We start from the raw sequence: 19,278 nt of genomic DNA, 5'->3' as shown, positions 1-19,278 counted from the left end.
ACAGGAAGTCAGCCATCCTGAGTCAAAGGTCAAAAATGGCAAAACGCAATTGCACAAGCTAGTCTGAGGGGCTTTATTTGATTTGCTTCAAACTCGACCAGAACACTTCAACCCACTGAAGATTAAAAATCATCCAAGGAATTTGCGTATCTCTAACGGTTTGGTCGTGGTGTTGCAATGCTCATTTTTGTGAGCACGACACAAATTAAAAATCCCTATAACTCTGACACACAAAGTTCAATCGGCCTCAAATTTCACACAAATGACATTTGCCCAAGCTAATTCATGACCGCCATGAAACATTTCCCATCATGCTTTGCGTTTTTGACTGGCACTATTCATGGTCATGTTCACTGTTAGCAACTATGGCAAGCCGTAATAGAAAAATGCATATATATCTCTCATATACAAAATTCAAACAGGCCCATATTTGATACACGACTGTCCATCCCTAAACAAGAATCAGTGAGAAAATTACCCATCATGCTTCGCGTTCTCGTGCTTTGCCATGCACGGGGCGGAAACGTCTAGCATGTAAAAGCGGACAAACGTGAGGGGCAAGGTCCAATTCGCCGCTGCATAAATGTCCTGAACAGACACTCCTCTGAATAAAGCCCAGGATGTGGCAAGACCCCAAGTCGAGTGTGCACGCAGACCCGTAGGCAGCTGCAGTCCCTGACACGAGTAAGCCAAAGTAATAGCCTCCACCACCCAGTGTGACAGGTGTTGCTTAGTAACAGGCTTCCCCTTGCGGGGATTGGCCCAGGAGACAAACAGCTGATCGCTCATCCTGAGGCTCCTAGTCATATCCATATAAGTGTGGATCGCACAAACTGGACATAACACATTCGGCCGCTGCTCATCCTGTGAGACAAAAAAGGCCAAAGGGTCAATGGGAGAACACGAGCCCACAACTTTTGGCACAAAGGCCAGGTTGGGTCTCAGGATGATCCTCTGCCAGGGACGTGCACACAGCAGCTGGTAAATCTCCGCCAGCCAATGCATGGCCGGCCACAGTGGAGCCACCAGGATCAGTGTGTGACCGCATTTCCTCACCCTGGACAGGGTGGAGGGAGTCAGAGCCAACGGGGGGAACGTGTAAAGAAGCATGCGCGGCCAACCGTGCGCTAGTCTCCGTGTTGCGCAGGGAGAAGAACATTGCGCACTGTGCATTTTCTTAGCCTGCGAACAGGTCCACCTCAGCCCGTCCGTAACGGGCCAACAGCTGCCGCACCACCTCTGGATGCAGCTTCCATTCCCCGTAAAGATGCGCGCCCCTGGATAACAGGTCGGCACCCACGTTCATGATCCCCGAGACGTGCGGCGCTCTCAGCGAGAGGAGTCGCCCAACACTCCACGGGATCAGTCTGCGTGCCAGTGACAGCAACCGACACGAGCACAACCAGCCCTGAAGATTGATGTATGCCACCGTCGTGGTATTGTCCATCCTCACCATAACATGATGTCCCCTGAGAGACGGAAGGAAGTGGATCAGCGACAGCTCCAAGTAATTTATGTGAGCGCACCGGAGGACAGCATCCCAGCAACTCCTCACAGCCCCACCCTTGTGGTTCCCACCCCAGCCTGTCAGGCTGGCTTCTGTGGAGACCTCCTTCCTGGACGTAACAATGCCCATAGGCACCCCATCCGTCAGGAAGCCTGGGGAACGCCAGTGGCGCAGAGCCATGCCACACTCTGGCGTAACCAAAACAGACCCAGGAAAATAATTTCCTGTGTCGGGGACAAACATGCTCCTTTCCGCATTCACCACAAATCCCAGATTTGACAGGTGATCCAGCAGAATGCGTGTGTGTGCCTTGGCCTTCACCTCTGATTGTGCCAAGAGCAGCCAATCGTCCAGGTACATAGCCAGGTGAATGCCCCACCTCATCAGTGGAGTGATCACAGCATCCGTGCAGCGCACAAACACCCTTGAGGTCAAAGAGAGGCCGAACGGGAGAATGCGGTACTCGTAACACACCCCCCCGGAAAGCAAACCATAGGTACTTTCTGTGGGGGGGATAAATTGGAACTTGGAAATACGCGTCTTTGAGGTCGACAGATGTAAACTAATTGCCCTGTCGTACCAGACATGGGAGGGATGAATGCGTGATCATCCTGAAGGTGTATTTTCTGAGGCAATTGTTCAGGGCCCGTAGGTCCAGGATGGGATGGATTCCAGACCCCCCTCGTTTGAGGACCAGAAAGTACCTGGAGTAGAACCCCTACCGAGACCGAGCGGGAGGGACCACTGAGATCGCTCCCCTGCAGAGTAGGGATGTGATCTCCTCCTGTAACACACGGGCCCACTCTCTGTGGGCCCGAGAGTGATTCACGTCGGCGAAACGGAGAGGGACAGATGCAAACTGCAGCCTGTAACCCTTCGATATCGTCCATAACACCCAAGGTGACATCTCTATCCTCAGGTAGAGAGATGTCAAGTCCTGCGGTGTACCCACTGAGAGAAGAGCCATACACGGATGATGGAAGCTTCTTCCCTTCGTAGCGGGACCTGGTGGTTTCAGTCACTATGGTGGGCCATGGAATGGCCAGCACGTTTACACACGTCCAGGCTGGGAAGATACAGTAGGAGATGGGCCCTCCATCACCTCCTGAGAGGCAAAAGAGGCAGCAGGAAGCTATCCCAGAGCCGGGGGTGATGAAAGGTTTGTCTTCCTCGTCCACAACCAAGCTGAGACGGTCAGAGGAGTCCTCATCAACTCTCCACAGTCAATTATGAGGACATCCTTGTGAAGCTTGGAGGGGGTCACCAGGTCGAGCTGAGAACCAGACCCAGGCAGCTGGGGCAGACTTTGTGCTTGTCTTTGGCGGAGATTTTACCCCACATAAACAGACGCAAGTCCCAGAGCATCCCACTCCCTCTGTGAGAGAAGCTTTAGTCTCCATCACCGCGTGGCGCAGTCAAGAGAGCAGGTGGCTTAGCTAGTGCTACCACGAGGTAGCTAGCACAGGTGCTAGCAGGGATGCCGGCCAACATGTGCTGGACAGCCTGTGGACAGTTAAGCTGGCAAAAGAAAACATGAGATAGCTGAGAGGAGAAGAGGTGTTTGAATGGAACGTGTCTGTCCGCGTCCTCCTTGGGTCTCCCCATAGTGGACTGATGTGCTTCACCAGCCAATCAGGATTGGCAGATTGAAATAAATGCTTCTGAGGAATGCAGACAGAGGTTGCATCCCATAGTGAGACATCTCACAAAATATTATGAAATACAACTGGTTTTTCCTTTCATACTGGGTTGGCCAAACCCAAATCACCAACATTGGGATACGCAACATTGGGTTCCAGACCCCGGCCACTTCTTCGGACCCTGCGACGCCGCTTACAGCTTTAATACAGTATCACAATGTTTTATAGTTGTAGATCAGGGGTCTCAAACTGATTTTAGTTCAGGGGCCAAATACAGGCCAGCTGAATCTCTAGTTGGCTGCAGGTTTTAGGCTGGAAAACAAGTAATTTCAAATTTATTGTTCCCTCGTTTGCACTTCTACATATAAATGATAAAGTATGTAAGGCACATACTGGATTGCAGGATATTCACTTTAAATTCCCTTAATTTTGGCACCGCTTTCTGTTTAATTTAGGGAAATGTTGTGGAATAGTTAAATAGTAAAAAATATATATTCCAATGCGATTATAATGTGATATAAACACGGGAAAACTGTGAAATATTGGAGTGAATTATTATATAGAACTGAATTAGTTGATCATTTTTATTTCATCCTGTGAACCGAAATGGATGTTCCAAAGGGTCGGATTTGGCTGAGAATTTCTTTCGATCGTTGTGTACTAATTTTTCTGCTTGTAAATATCTTTTAAACTCTGCATCATCAAACAATGGTAATAAGCAGAATTAGCACTTACAGAGGGATACGTTGAGATAAGTTAATACACAGTAAAGAGCAAATTGCTCCGTTCCAAGAGAGACTACATTTACTCACAAACTGAAAACAAATGGTGACATACCAAAAGCAATTTATTGTTTTCAACTAAAACATTTATTGTCAGAATATCTTCCTTGTCAGCCAATGCACGGGTTGTGCATAAATTATTTGCGCCGTAAGAAGCATTAACTTCTCATCTGAAGAATTGAACAAAATGTATTCCATTTCAAAGATGTAAACAAACAATGAAAAAGACAAATGATCAATCATTAAGACTTTAAATTAGTTACTTTCGACAGACAAAAAAGAAAATGGCACCAACACAGATAACAGCCATCATTTCTGAAGTAAAAGCACAACTTGTGCCAGAACATTGTAGCCTGCAAACATGAACAAAAGCCTGACCTTTTAATTCAGTGTCAGCGCACACTGACGCTTTTTAATATCAAGTAACAAACTATGTGAAATAAATTAAACCAAAACTCTTTCTTTAACCTTTTTAAAAAAAATTATCAAAACGCTCAAGTTGTTAAAACTATGTGAAAATCATTTTATGATCATTAATATATGCAAATAAATTGTCAACTGAGAATATTCAATACATAACGTTTGTTTTTTAACTGCAGCTCCTCAATCAGCATGAAAAGAAAAAACTGAAGAAAATGTATTATACAATGTTACTTTTGACAGGTAATTTGGATTTAGTTTTAGTCTTAGTCTAAAATGCAACTTAATTTTAGTCAAAATGTAGTCATCAGGATTATTTCATTTAGTCTACTTTTAGTCATAGCTATTTAGAAAGAGAGTTGCGACAAAGAAGTTTGAATTGCTTGAACGTCACGTGATTCATGTAGACTCAAATAGGTCCCGGAAGTGATTGGCGGGCAATTCAAATCCATTGATTCTGAGTGACATAACTGGGATTTTTGGTATTTATACACTATATGCACACATTGATGTATTAATAATTTATTAATGATTAGTTAATAATGCACACGTTAATGGGTTTAGATACGCTGATAATATCCAATATGATTATTTAAACATCTTACTGTTCAACTGTCTACTTCACTCTATCTCCATTACGCTGCAATATTCGACTGATCACTTCCGGGAACTATTGTGAGGCTCCATAAGCCGCAATTACTGTACAATAAAAAAAAAAAAGGGTCCATTGGCGTGAACGGAGTTGTTGCAACAACTCTGGTTTTAGTCAACTAATTGAAATTAACATTTTAGACGATTAAATCTGTTACAGCTATAATCGACTAAAATATAAAGTTTATGCGATTTTTAAAGATTCAATTACCATTTATTAATCTGATGTTGGATATCATTTGTAAATACATTTACTATTTGAGGTGATCAATGCCCACATGATCACTAGTTTTGATTGGATTTCGTCCAATGAAACAAAAGTGTAGATTTTATTAGTTAACAAAAACTAATTTTGATCGTTTTTGTCAACATGTGATTTAAAAAAAATGTTATAGTCTAGTTATTGTCACTTCAACAAATTTAGTTGATGAAAAATTTCAGTCAAAAGAATGAACACATCATACACTCTTACAACATATCAGTAAAACACAATAAAAAATGGCTTCACCACATTTTCGTTCATGTACAGTACTTCATAATTATTTTTTTTTAAAATTGTGCATTTATTTTCTGAATTAATGTTGTTGGACAGGTGATGACTTTCATTTCATAATCATAGATCTTTTTGTCCCTCACCCATTCAAAAGTGTTTGGCTCCACATACATCAGAGGGCAGGAAGCTCCTCCTTTTCATGTTTAAAAGTAGAAAACCTTGAATAATATTTTTTTTTAAATCTATGTTTAATGAAGAAACTTGAACATGAAAAAAATCTTTGTGTTTTTTTTCTCATCAACCCCAGTTTATTACCATGTACTGTAGATAAGATCACATTGATCAAAATGATGAACTCCAGTGAGTCAGTACTTTTCAGCCATTAATAATAGTGTCAGCGCTGACCAGCCAGTGAATGGGTGGCTTCCTTGGCCCAGGCCAGTGTCGTCGTTGTACTGCTCCCAGATATATCCCGTTTCCACGTACTGTCTGTAAACATTACTGATGATGTTGTTCCTGAGTTCCTTATAAAGAGCAGCTGCCTTCTCCTGGTATGGCCCCTCTGTGTTGCTGTAGTGGTGAAGAGCTCCCACTGCCAAGTAGTTGATGTTAATCCATATGGGTCCCCTCCAGTAGGGGGCGTCGTGCTCAGTGTTCCGCTTCATATACATTGGATCGGCCTTGGACAGCGAGCGTAGGCCGTAGGGTGTCCACAGCTTATTGGGGTCCCGCATATCTCTTAATATGTGCTCCAATTTTGGAGAGTCGGGCTGAAGGAGGAGTAATAAGAAAGGGAACAAGCTAACGTAACCCAAAGCATTGACATGCTGCAGTTTGGGAGCCCTGCGCACAGAGCGCACAAGGCGAGCTACTGGGAACTGATGCCGAGGTTGTCCTGGGGGGACGTACACCTTCTCCTGTTGTAGGGACACCGCCTGTGTGTGGTTGCCAAAGTCACTAAAAGCATGTAAATGTTCCGACCAGTGGAGCTCATTGAGCAGGTTATTGTCGCTGAGCACCGTGTGAGTGAGCTGGTAGTCCTCATGGGGCTCACCAAGCAGCTGGGCTATGGTAGCCATGATGCCCGATGACAAGGCCATCCAACAGTGCAAGTCCACGTGACGCTCATCTGCTGAGGGGTGAGAGGCCCGGGGGTAGTCGTCTAAACCCGAGGTCAAGGTCTTCGGGTTAAGGAAGAGGTTGGTGTCTTTGTCACGCCCACGCCAGCGGTAGGAGTTGGGCAGTGGCCCAGTCTGTGTAGTGTTGTACCATTCAAACCAGGTTTTGAGCTTAGGGAAAAGTCGTCGCAGAAAAGGCAAAGTTGCCTGATAAGTTGCCTTGTCTGGATTTGAAGAGAACTGTTCAATGAGTTCCTGAAGGGCTAAAAAGAGTGTGGGTGGGTTTGCATTCTCATTACGCTGAACAACAAATTCAGCTGGGACTTTACTGCGAGCCTCATCCCCAAGAATCTGTTCACGGGGGATCCAACCTTCCATATTCATCAGGTCTATCCAGTGAGCAATAGCCTCCCTGGCCACCTGGGGATCCCACTTACTCAGCAGAAGTTGGTGAAAGCCTTCGTCCCAAAGGAAACCCCTGGGGAAGAAAGATCGTGAAGGGACGGCAGTGAACAAAGCCCCTTCAGGGTACAGGAGTGGGTATTCATTATAGACGGACTGAACCACCGACTGCCCGTAGAAGTATCCCATTCCACCCAACATATTGCTGAGAGCCGCTTTAGCAAATTTAACTTGTGCTTGGCTGAAACCTTTTCTCTCTAGCCCAAAGGTCTTCTCAAACTTTGTGTCAAAGTCAGACTTCCTCTTCTCCAGTTCCTGAGTCATGACCGATCCCACCAGCTGGTTCAGACGATTGTGGAAACTCCCCGATTCAAAAAGCACCTCGATCTGAAATGGTGTTTGGACCGTAACCTGATGAACCACAAAGTCACTCTCTGGTCGGGTGTCCGAGGGTTTCTGCTGGTTTGGGTGGTGGGGGGGCTTGTAGGTGTCAACAGCAATGTAATGTCTCTTTTCACCAGACGGAGGGTTGTAGACAAACCTGCGGTTCAGGCTGTGCTTCACAATGTCGGTCAGCTTCTCCAAACCAGGAGAGACAGTCTGAAGGTAGTTGTAACTGCAACAAGAAGAAACCAAAGGAAACAATCCTATTTTTACAATAATTTTGTGTGAAAAAAATGTAAATGAAATCTACTTCTCTTTATCATAGTCTGAGGACTCATTCATAACCATCAACATGGTCTGAAACATGCGCACAGCACTTTATTATAGGTTAATGTTTACATCTTTAGGTTACAATATATTGAAGCTCTGCTACTGTCATGGTGCTGCATCTACATTCCCACAGTGTTCAAAAATATTATTTCACAGTTTTCCTGTCTATTTTATCAGTGCATAATGTTTCTATTTTCCAACGCTGCTTTTCTGAGGCTCTCTTCTATGTGTGAAATATTGTTGTGCCCTGCAAAAGGCCTTGACCAGAGTATTCCGTGAATTTGCAGAGCCCACACTGATCTTCCAGAGTGTGGATAAACATTTCTTGGAGAAATTTTTTTTTTAATCTAAGTTTTAAACAAATGCAAGGGAAAAAAAAACAGTATTAATGGTAGATTCTTTCAGTAATCAAAAAATGGTCAAATTGGGAAAGACAGGCCTTGTCCACAGGCACATCAGCAGAAAGGTTTTACAGTCCCTATCAATAATTATATTTTTCTTTAGAAATGAATGAAAAATTTAATAACTTCTTCTGCTGCCACCTTGTGGTTGGATGATTATTCAGCCAGATGCTAATTCGCTAGTTTATTAAACAAGACCATTGTTCTGTCAATGTAGTTTTTTTTTTTAGTTCGGTTCAAAAATCCTTCCTTTTACGGACGTCAAGCTGGTATCCATGATGCAAATATTGGCAGAAGAACAGGATAAACTGGTATAGATGGCTGGAGAACATTTTCTGCCTGATTTTTATTGAGATTTCAACCAATGCCTTTGCCATCCAGTTAATTCTTTTTTTACAGAATATATATTTGTGACCCAGATCACCTTTGCCTTTACAGACTTTTTAATTCAGTAACTTTCCTCAAAGATAAATTGCTCATTTTTCTAGGATTATGAGCTTCTACTTACCTGCAGATAGTAAACAAAGACAAACCTATGGTAAATACTGTAAATATGTATTTACCATAAGTAACAGTAACAGTATCAATTGATTCAATAAATCAGTGTTTCCCAACCTTTTTCACACCGTGACCCCATTTTTATATCACAAATTTCTGGGGACTTCAGTGACGTTCTTTTCTCGAGAATTCGTTCTTTTAGATGTTTATTATAAATCTTTATTAATTAGTGCACAAAGCAACAAGTTGCACCAGCTCAGATATATATATATATATATTTTTACTGCATTTTATTTGAAGTAGAATTATATTTAATGATTAGAAAGTATAAACAAATAATTTAATCAGCATGTTTTTTTTTTTAATCAATTACTAGACTTTCCAGGAGGAGACCCCACATGGGATCATGACCTTAAGGTTGAAAAACACTACATTAAATCATCAATAGGCCTTTACCTCCCTTTAAAAAGCAAAGGGAGACAAACTCAGGATGACTCTGCTTTAATATGTGGACTGCTTCTGAAGCTCCTCTCTAGCTCCGCCCACCTTTTACGTTTAAAATAACTTTGAAGTAAAAAGCAATGAAACCGTTTCTTCCTGCATTCACAACATTTTTCTGAAACTTTCTTGCTTTTCGAACAAACTTACCTAGCATATTTGACACTCGACACCTCTCCAGTTATAGGCTTTCTGAAAGTGATCTTAAAGTTTCCCAGCTCCTCAGAGAACCCAGTGATGGATGCGAGGCGCTTTTTCTCCTCCACGTGTGCCTGCAGCGAGCCCTGTGTGTCCGCCGCTGCATAGAACATCAGGGAGATCACTGGCGCGTGGGAGACGGAGTTCTGTGAAGTCAACAAAAATATAATTTACTTCATACCTTCTATTATGGCCCCATGACTTATGTTAACCCCAATGGGAGATCATGGCTTACATGTTGTTTGGCTGTGATCCTCCAGGTCCAGTCTCCGCCGTGTTCCCCTCCCATCCTCTTGACAAACTCAGTGGTTAGTGTGAAATCCTTGTCACGAATTTCTTGGACACCGAAGCTGATCCCGTCATGCAATAGCCAGCCATAACTTTGCAAATGGTCCCCCTGCTCACAGGTGTGCCTTAGATTGATGTCCAAGTCAGAGAATTGACGCATCCACATCATCCCTGAAGAGTCACGACGAGAAAGAAAGATCAACTCTACTAATCCAATATTATAGTAATGATAAAGCTCGAGAAGGATTTTTAGACGGCCAAACCAGGGTTGGGGTCAATTATAAATGTAATCCTATAATGGTAAGTAATTACAATTCTGACTTAATTAGTGAGGATACAGGAAGTATATTGCTAGGCTAATGCTAGGTTAGTGCTAATGTGATTTTAATGCTTATGATAGGTTAGTGTCAATGCTAGGCAAATGCTACTTCTAGGCTAATACTAATGCTAGTTTAGTGCTAATGTTATTTCTAGGTTAGTGCTAATGATAGGCTAATGCTAATTTAGTGCTAATGCTAGGTTAATGGCAATGATAATGCTAGGTTAGTGCTAATGCTAGGCAAATGCTAATGCAAGGTATGTGGTAATGCTAGGTTAGTGCTAATGCTAAGCTAATGCAGTGAAAAATGGGCCAGCATCTGCATCCTCACTTGCATTTTCTTCAGGTTAGTTATAATTGTAATAATTTCTTTTTTTTTTTTTATTGCTATTATAATCGGAATTGAATTGCAATCAAGTTCAGATAATTGACTTTGTAATTTTAATTGGCATGGAAATTCTATAAAAACTGTCAATTACAATTTAATTAAACGCAAACCTGAGAAACCATGTTATAGTTCTATGGCTTACACACGCGTAATTATCAAAATATGTTTCAGATCAAGTTTTCCCACTACTTGTCACTTCTCTTGAGGATCATTTTACCATTTTTAACAGAAAAAAAATTCTGACGCCAACATAAAAAATATTAATACCAATATTTTCATTGATTAGGAAGCCTAACAACGTAACCAAGAGATGAAAAACAAATTAAATGATAGATAATATTTTTTAATGTATTTTACAGCTGATTTAAGACATGGGTCAAACTGACCTATTACCATAAGAGATGCTAATAGGAAGCTAACGCAAGAGGAAGGTTACACTTTTATGGGGTTATTTATTTCAGGTTTGGTAATTGTGATTAATTGAGAACAAGGGGGAAATTATAATTGTAATTTTAATTGTAATTGGAAAAAAATGCCAGTCACCATTATTGTGATTAAGTTTTAATTGATGGATAATTGAAGATGTAATTGTAATTGAAAAATACAAGTGACCCCAGCATTGGGTCAAACCCACCTGTTACCATCGACCTGGGTCTCCGTGTTTTCATGCCGAAGTAGACCTGAGGCCTGTAGGAGCCCCAGAACCTATCTGGAGACACGTTGGCACTGCTGCTGTTGGCGTCCAGCACAGAAGGCGACGGATGCAGAGTCACCACCCGTTTGGCCAGGCTGGATCTCATGTAGAGCGCATAGAAGAACCAGATAAGGCTGAATATGCACAGCCCTATGGAGATGTTAATGAAGACTTTTCCGATATCCACTTTCTTTTTCTTCTCTTTGCGGTGAAATCCAGAGGGCTTCTCATCTTTCCTGAGAAGTGGAGCAGCTTCACCAGTCACCACCCTCTTCCTCTGCCTGCCCATCCTGCCCTTCTGAGACTGGGGGGGGGGGGTCGGTTAAAGAGTAAAAGTATTAATATAAAGAGTTTCCTCCTTTAGTCATCAAAGAAGTGCTTTCTGCTTGCTCGAGGGCATACGCATGCAGAGTTTGTGGGGGTTTCAATTACAGTTTTCCTAAATGAATTTGAAAAAATATAATTGTTATTAATATTATATACATAATATACAAATATTTCAAATGCCATAAAACACTTACTGTGCAAAATATGTGAATTCGTTTGTTTTTCTTTTAAAAATACTAGTTATTTTTTGGTGCTCTTCTTCTATCGTGCAATTCTTCTTCGCAATATGTAAATGGTGAAGCAACACTGCGCCGAGTCGTTCATGTATGGCACTGCTGCAAAAATAAAGCAGAAAGCTTCCGCCGGCCTGATTTTAACATGAAGTTACAACATTGAACAACGCTTCCACGCAAACCTTTGCAGCCAACATTACCAATGATGATACTAATCATTTTTGCATTATCGTATATGTTACACACATTGTGGTTGGCGCAAATCTCGAGACGGTCTATATATTTAATTCCATTTATTCTTTTGCCTCCCTTGGCAAGAATCTCAAACTCCGCCTATGCTCGAGGCTCATTCAGGATTTTAACTCATTCATTTTCCTTTATTGACATTATTATTTATTCTTTTTAAATGCACAAGATCAGACAGTGAAACAGATTAAACCAATCAGACACACATCATAAGGGGCAAGTATATTGTCTAAGTTTGGTTGATGGAAATGGTTTTTTCCACCTAATGGTTTATCATAAATCGTAAGTTACGTATGTAACTATGGTTCTATGAATCCCGAATGACCGCCAGAGGCGGTGCTTCAGGCACTGAATGATCATTCTTGCGCATGCGCAGGTCGAGAAATTAATAACAACAAAGTCACCTGTGACCTCCGGTGACCCACGTGAATCTATAAAGTCACATGACACCGGAAACACAGTCCCACAATCTTCTCGCGTAACCACAGAAGATTCCGAGGGACTGAATGCTCTGGCGGTCATTCGGGATTCATAGAACCATAGTTACATACGTAACTTACGTTCTATTTCATCCCTTCTGACCGCCAGAGGCGGTGCTTCAAGCACTGAATGACTAATATCAACAAGGTCCCGAGGAATCCCCGGAACCAAAAGTCACTCACCTCGCTCAAGAGCGGCGTTGACGGAGGACGCCCTCCAACGGATGTGGAGCGGCCACGTTCACCTTGTAGAATCTGGCGAAGGTGTTTGAAGACGTCCACGACGCTGCTTCACATATAGTCTCCAGTGGAACCCCCGCCTGTGCAGCCCAGGAAGTGGAGATGCTCCTGGTGGAATGGCACCTCACACCTGTGGGCAGCTGCCGACCACACCTGGCGTAAGCCTCAGCAATGACACCAACAACCCAGTGTGACAGACGCTGCTTCGACAGTGGAAGGCCCACACGGGGTCCCCCAAAGCACACAAACAGTTGACCCGACTTGCGTAGTGCCGCGGTCGCACGCAGGTAAGCGGCCAGCGAACGGACCGGGCAGAGATGCTCAGAGCCAGAGCCCGAGTCAAAACGAGCAAGACGTAAGAGGGAACCTTGGGGATAAAAGATGGATTAGGCCAGAGAGTAACCCCTGAACCATCTGGGTTCCACTGGCAGCAGAGGTCCTCAACAGAGAACGCCTGCAACTCCCCCACGCGCTTAGCTGAGACCATCGCCAAGAGGAACGCAGTCTTCATGGACAACCATTTAAGGCTCACCTCTGCCAATGGCTCAAAAGGCGGAGACCCCAGGGCCTCGAGCACCACCGCCAAGTCCCATGAAGGCACCACGTGGCGTCTGGGGGGATGCAGTCTCCGGGCACCCCTCAGAAACAGGGAGACCGTCTTATTGACACCGACAGTAGCACCATCCACCCCAACATGCCAACACGAAATAGCCGCCACATATACCCCCAGAGTAGAAGGAGACCGCCCCTTGTCGAGGAGGTCCTGCAGAAACTGTAGAACCGAAGGGACAGGACAGCATACAGGGTCCAGCCCACGGTCACCGCACCACTTGGCAAACAGTTTCCACCTATTAGCATACAACATGCGTGTGGACGGCGCCCGTGCATTGCAAATCGTGTGGCCCACACCCCCGCCAAACACAGAAAAATCTACGCCCGGCCGTGCAGCGGCCAGACCCAGAGCTGTAAGCGATCGGGATCGGGGTGTAATACCCGACCCCCCATCTGTGATAACAGGTCCCCCCTGCAAGGGAGACGCATCGGCAAGCTGCAACAGAGCCTGTGCAGCAGCGGAAACCATGTCCTCCCCGGCCAGAATGGGGCCACCAGGAGGAGCCGGTGTCCCCCCTGAAGGACCCGGAGAAGCGTCGGGAAAATGAGCGGCAACGGCGGGAAAGCGTACAGCAGGACCTGCGGCCAGTCGTGCGCCAGCGCATCGCGGCCCATCGGGCTGGTGACGTCCCCCAGAGAGAACCAGAGAGGGCAATGGGTGGCTTCCCTCGAAGCGAAGAGATCCACCTCTGCCCTGCCGAAAACCCCCCAAATCCGTTCCACCACCTCCGAATGGAGCATCCACTCTCCGAGCGGCAACGCATGGCGAGACAAGAAATCGGCCACCTGATTCCGCGGACCCGGTAAATGCGCTGCACGTAAGCCCGCCAGCCGAGGCCACGCCCACGTGAGTAGCCGAGCCGTCACCTCCGTCAACCTGACCGACCTGGTTCCCCCCATGTGGTTGATGTGGTAGACCACAGAGGTGTTGTCTGATCGCACCAGAACATGTCGGCCTCTCAGATACGGCAGGAACTGGCGAAGCGCCAAATGCACCGCTAGGAGCTCTAAAACATTTATGTGCTCCCGCCTCGATTGAGGGGACCACATACCCTGGGTCACTCGGCCTTGCCATGTCGCACCCCAGCCCGTGGATGACGCATCCGTATAAACAACTTCTCTCCGTGCCGGACAAACCCCCAGCCGGACGCCGTGCTCCAGCCAGAATCTGTCCCGCCATGGAGTCAGGGCCACAAGACACCGATGCGATACCCGCACCAACACCCGTCGGTGTGCCCACCGTGACGGATCCAGACCCCGGTCGTTCAGCCAGATTTGCAGGGGGCGTAAGCGAAGCAGGCCCAAAGGAACTACGCCAGCAACCGAGACCAGCTTGCCCAGGAGCCGAAGGTACTTGGCAAAAGGGAGCTTCCCGGCCCCGCGAAAAGCGGAGAGGGTCTCCCCTATATCCTCGACCCGCCGTGGGGAAGGCCGAGCCATCATGGAGACCGTGTCGAGCGCAACCCCCAGAAAAACCGTGGCCTGGGTTGGACTCAACTTGCTCTTGGGGAGATTGACCCTGAGCCCCAACCGTCGTACGTGCTCGAGGACAGTCTCCGTGTCCTGAACAGCCCGAGCGCGCGACGGTGCACAAATGAGCCAATCGTCCAGGTAAGGCAGTATCTTCAGCCCTCGTGCCTGTAATGGGGCCAGCGCTGCTGCCACAACCCGCGTGAATAAGCGGGGCGACAGTGAGAGACCGAACGGGAGAACCCTGAACTGAAAATGGCGGCCCTGAAAAACAAAACGTAGAAACTTCCAATGAGGAGGAGCGATCGGGACGTGGAAATACGCATCCTCCAGATCGATGCTGGTGAACCACTCGCCCCTCGATACAGTGCGAAGCACCTCCGTGGTACGCAACATGTGGAACGATAACACCTTTAAAAACATGTTGAGACCTCTCAGGTCCAGCACGGGACGCAGGTCCCCGGTCTTTTTCGGGACCAGAAAATATCTGGAATAAAAAACCCCTGGATCCTGCAGGGGATCCACAGGCATGATCGCACCCTTGTCCAGCAAGGTTTGAATCTCGAGTCGTAACACCTGGGCCTTGGCCGGGTGGACATGTGTGACCCGGACTGGGCCAGAAATGGGAGGTCGGCGGCGGAACTGTAGTCTGTAACCCCCGGACAATATGTTCAACACCCCCACGTCCCGGGTGTGGGCAGCCCAATAACGGAGCTGCTCCAGGGTGAAACAACCGACCCCCGGACCCCGGATCTCACCTGCGTCCCCCCCGACCCCTAGTGGATCGTGAGGGTTGCCGACTCTGTCGCTCCATGCGGGGCAGACGAGCGGCCTGCGTCCGAGGTCGATCGCCACGAAAATGGTCAGACCTTGTAAGCGGTCGCCGAGGAACAGCAAAGGGATCCGCCGAGGGAGGGGAAACCCTTGGGGGTGGACCCGGCGCAGACGCCCGTGGAGGTGCACGCTGGTGAAGGCCCGCCAACTGCTGACGCGTCTGGGTGGCCTGTGCCGTACGGTGCAGAGCCTCCATTGTCGCCGAACCAAAGAGTTCCCCCGGGTGGACCGGGAGACCCCGCAGAGTCCTCCTACAGGACTCGGTCAGAGGAGACTGGGACAGCCAGACTTGCCTCCGAGCCAACGTAAGAGTGGAGAGCAGGCGGCCCAGCTCCCTCGACATAAACGCAAAAGCCTGCAGAGAAGTGTCAACAAGACCCTGCGTAGGCAAATCTAAATCAACATCCTCCAGTGACGCAGCCAGTCCCAGCAGCAAATGGGACAGGGAATTCCCGATACGCCCCATACGAGCCCCGGCCTCATAAGCTCTACACAAAAGCTCATCAGTGGCCCGACACTGAGGGCGCGGGCACCTCGCATCGGATCTGAGGGCCTCCTCTGGAGACACAATAAGGGAGGCCACTGCCGGTTCGACCGCCGGCATGCGATCCAAGCCCAGTTTCGGCGCCTCCTGCATGGAAGCAAGCGCCCTACCATCGGCAGTAGGCTTGGAATATGCCTTAGTGTCGGTCCAGCAGGCATGGAGCTGACCGACGTACTCCGCGGAGGGGGGAACCAAAAAAGAGGTGGACGAAACCTGCCGCCTAAAAAAGGCACTTGAGGCAGTAGACTGCGCAGGGGGGGCGTCCAGGTGCAAGCGCGCCAGCGCAGTACGAATGGCGGAGATGGCAGAGCCCTCACTATCCCCCCGCAGAGACATCAGACACACAAGTGCCCAGTTCAGATGCATCCGTATACACGTCCGCCAATTCAGGCGAATGCAGGTCGGCATCCCGAAATTGCGAGTCCGACGCTGCCACAGACAGGACGTCCTGGTCGTGAACAGACGCCTCGTCCTCATGCCCCTGCACAACCACCCCGTGAGCAGGACCAGCTCTGTGAAGGGACTGGAGGAGAGCCTTCATCTGGGCCAGCTCCGAAGACAAGTGGTCGACCTTCACCGCTAGCCCCGATGGACGACCCACCTTGGATCGTTTTCTGGCAGAGACCGCGGCTCCTGTAGTGGAGCGCTTCCGTGCGGCGGAGGGGGCGGCTCCCGCCGCGGAGCACCCCACCACCGTGGCCTGCCCATCCGGAAGCAGAGAGGAAGACAACCTCTGCGGCCAGCACGTAGAACCCTCGCACATGGCCAACCGGGTATTACGTAAGGACAACGGCATTACCCGACAGTCCACACACGCCGCGTCGGTGAGGCCGTCCCGAAGGTGGTCCACACCGAGGCACGAGGCGCACCGGTCGTGCCCGTCGTCCAAATCCAGCGGCGCCGAACAATCCTTACAACAAGGAGAGGCCAGCATGACGTCGGATCAGGTCGAGTCACAGACCAATAGCGACCCAAAACGCTACAAAAAACAGACCCACCCGAACGAACACGTCACTGGTGGAGTCAACAAAAAAATAAAGCGAGCAGGGAACAACCACTGCCGATAGCCGGTAACAATACCAAAAAAAGAAAACCGAGAGGCCGAACACGGCAACGTCGGGTAGAAGAAATAAAGTAAAAATAAAAAAAAAAAAATAAGCCGAAAAACGGCTGCAGTCACATTATCTCAACCAGCAACGAGGAAGCCGAACACGGCAGCGTCGTGCGGAAGCAAGCATCTGATTGTACTCCGTGTAACAAACAAGTCACGCCGAACACGGCACCAGACACACAAGCCCACTCCTCACCGTAAACGGCAACAGGAAAGTACTCACCAGGGACCCACTCCGCAGCAGCAGCCCACGCAGCCCAGGAGGGCGAGACGCGCTCGCAGCTCCCACCACAGGTCACGGGCCGATAGTAGTGAGCCGCCAAAAAGACTACAACAGTATGTGGAGTCCGTTTAGAAGAGCAACACTCGACCATACGCGAGAAGAACAAAAGGGACTGTGTTTCCGGTGTCATGTGACTTTATAGATTCACGTGGGTCACCGGAGGTCACAGGTGACTTTGTTGTTATTAATTTCTCGACCTGCGCATGCGCAAGAATGATCATTCAGTGCTTGAAGCACCGCCTCTGGCGGTCAGAAGGGATGAAATAGAAGTATTCTTCACGACAATCTTCACTGAAACAAACACAGTTGAGTAGGAAGCTTCAGATAGGATGGGAATGATCCAAAAGTCAGTTATAATATATATATATATATATATATATATATAAAATTTAAAATGTCCAGTACTGCATCATCATACCAATCAAAAATGACAGAGTGGTCTTATGATATGGTGATGAATGGGAAGAACAATTAAAAACCCAATTCAACTGTTCCACCAATGTAAATATTCCAATGAATTATGCATTGTAACATGTGGATTGGTTGGGGTTTCACGTTTAAAACAACATCATGAGGAAACCGTAACAGGAGCTCACCTTATGAATATAGTGATATAATTACTAGCATGAAACTATGCTTTAAAAAGCCCACTATGGATCCCGCTCGTATATTTCTCTACATTGAAGCCCAGAATACGCCACGCTGAGCCATGCAGACTACACGCTGTGCCGTACACCAATAGCACGATAACGAGGAGCTATCACTAAACACAGAGGCTTCACACCGTCAGCAGCTGAAAGACTGCGAGTACAGTTTGTGCTTAAAACGAACGGTTGACTGAACAAAGGTTTACCGACCTTAGAAAACTGGAGACAATCAGCTGCTCATTATCCGGCAGGTTCCGCTCAACGAGCACTTCCTGGTTACCACCACCAGTCATTTCCACTGACGTGTACTACGCTCCACTACGTCACACAACGTTTAAAAAATGTGGACTGATCCTTGTTCAGCTTTTGACATTTCAGTCAAACTGTTTAAATTTGGTGTATTTATATAAAAATTAAAAAAAAAGAGTCCTAAAAATAACTGATTAAATGATTCTGAAAATACGTATTTAGATTTCATTTATTTATCTATTAATTATGATTTGTCTTTCTTACACAGCTTTTATGATCATTGTTCTGCCTTTAGTTGTTCATACTCACATAAACAGTGTTGGAATCTAGATATTATATTTCAGCCAACAATTACCACAGGCTCCAAAGAAATCTGCCTTGAGGCCTTTAGAATCAGCTCTTTATTTTAACCTGTGTGTGTCTGAATGTGGTTGATGGGGTTTGTGTTTTGTTTTTTTACTATGTATAACACTTTGAGTTACACTCTGTATAGGGTTAGGCAATTTTGCCTAAAAAAAAAAAATCACAGATTTTTTAAAGACAAATTCAAGTTTCGATTTGATTTTCGATCTTTTTTTTTTTAATGCACCTAAAAATGACTGCAGACATCAGATATATTGTCAAAAGTGCAACTTTATTGCTGTGATTGTCCTCAAGAGTTAAAATGCATAGAATAATCCCTAAATAAAAAGTAAATGAGGCTCTGTCATTCAACTATTTCAAGCTTTAAACCAGGTTTAAGCAAAAGTGCAACAGTAACTTCACAGTAGCTTAAATTTTCTGATTAAGAAATCAGATAACTACATATTTTATAACATTACAATTAAAAAAATAATAAACTCTTCCTTCAGCATCTCAGCATAGTTGAGAAAAAACATATATGTGTGCCACATGCCTGTGACACACATATAGCCTACTCAAAGGGTAAACACGTGTAAAAAAAAAAAAGAGGAGAATGGCTCACATCGGAATGCAAAAAAGTCAGAGAAAAA

The 19,278-nt window shown here is 46.3% G+C and overlaps 1 protein-coding gene across 1 annotated transcript; it reads right to left on the bottom strand.

Moving 5' to 3' along the window:
- Nucleotides 1-4,077: 4,077 nt before the first annotated feature.
- Nucleotides 4,078-18,335, bottom strand: mogs (mannosyl-oligosaccharide glucosidase). The gene is made up of 5 exons (XM_028455963.1): nucleotides 18,248-18,335; nucleotides 10,952-11,315; nucleotides 9,558-9,781; nucleotides 9,275-9,468; nucleotides 4,078-7,629 (listed from the first exon to the last, which is right to left on the bottom strand). Exons 2-5 carry the CDS (start codon nucleotides 11,298-11,300, stop codon nucleotides 5,859-5,861), a joined length of 2,538 nt encoding a protein of 845 aa, XP_028311764.1. The 5' UTR covers nucleotides 11,301-11,315; nucleotides 18,248-18,335; the 3' UTR covers nucleotides 4,078-5,858.
- Nucleotides 18,336-19,278: the final 943 nt, after the last annotated feature.

The sequence above is a fragment of the Gouania willdenowi genome, chromosome 1 (genome assembly GCF_900634775.1).
Source record: "Gouania willdenowi chromosome 1, fGouWil2.1, whole genome shotgun sequence".
Classification (NCBI taxonomy): Eukaryota; Metazoa; Chordata; class Actinopteri; order Blenniiformes; family Gobiesocidae; genus Gouania; species Gouania willdenowi.
The sequence above is the reverse complement of the archived record's forward strand: the minus strand, read 5'-3'. Positions and strand labels throughout refer to the sequence as shown.

What these genes read in the sequence shown, in the direction of transcription:
- mogs (XM_028455963.1), bottom strand. Translation starts at nt 11,300, where the DNA reads ATGGGCAGGCAGAGGAAGAGGGTGGTGACTGGTGAAGCTGCTCCACTT. An exon ending in GGATCACAGCCAAACAACAT is followed by an intron (nt 9,469 to 9,557) that starts GTAAGCCATGAT and finishes TTGACTTCACAG; the next exon opens with AACTCCGTCTCCCACGCGCC. An exon ending in TCGAGTGTCAAATATGCTAG is followed by an intron (nt 7,630 to 9,274) that starts GTAAGTTTGTTC and finishes TTCTTGTTGCAG; the next exon opens with TTACAACTACCTTCAGACTG.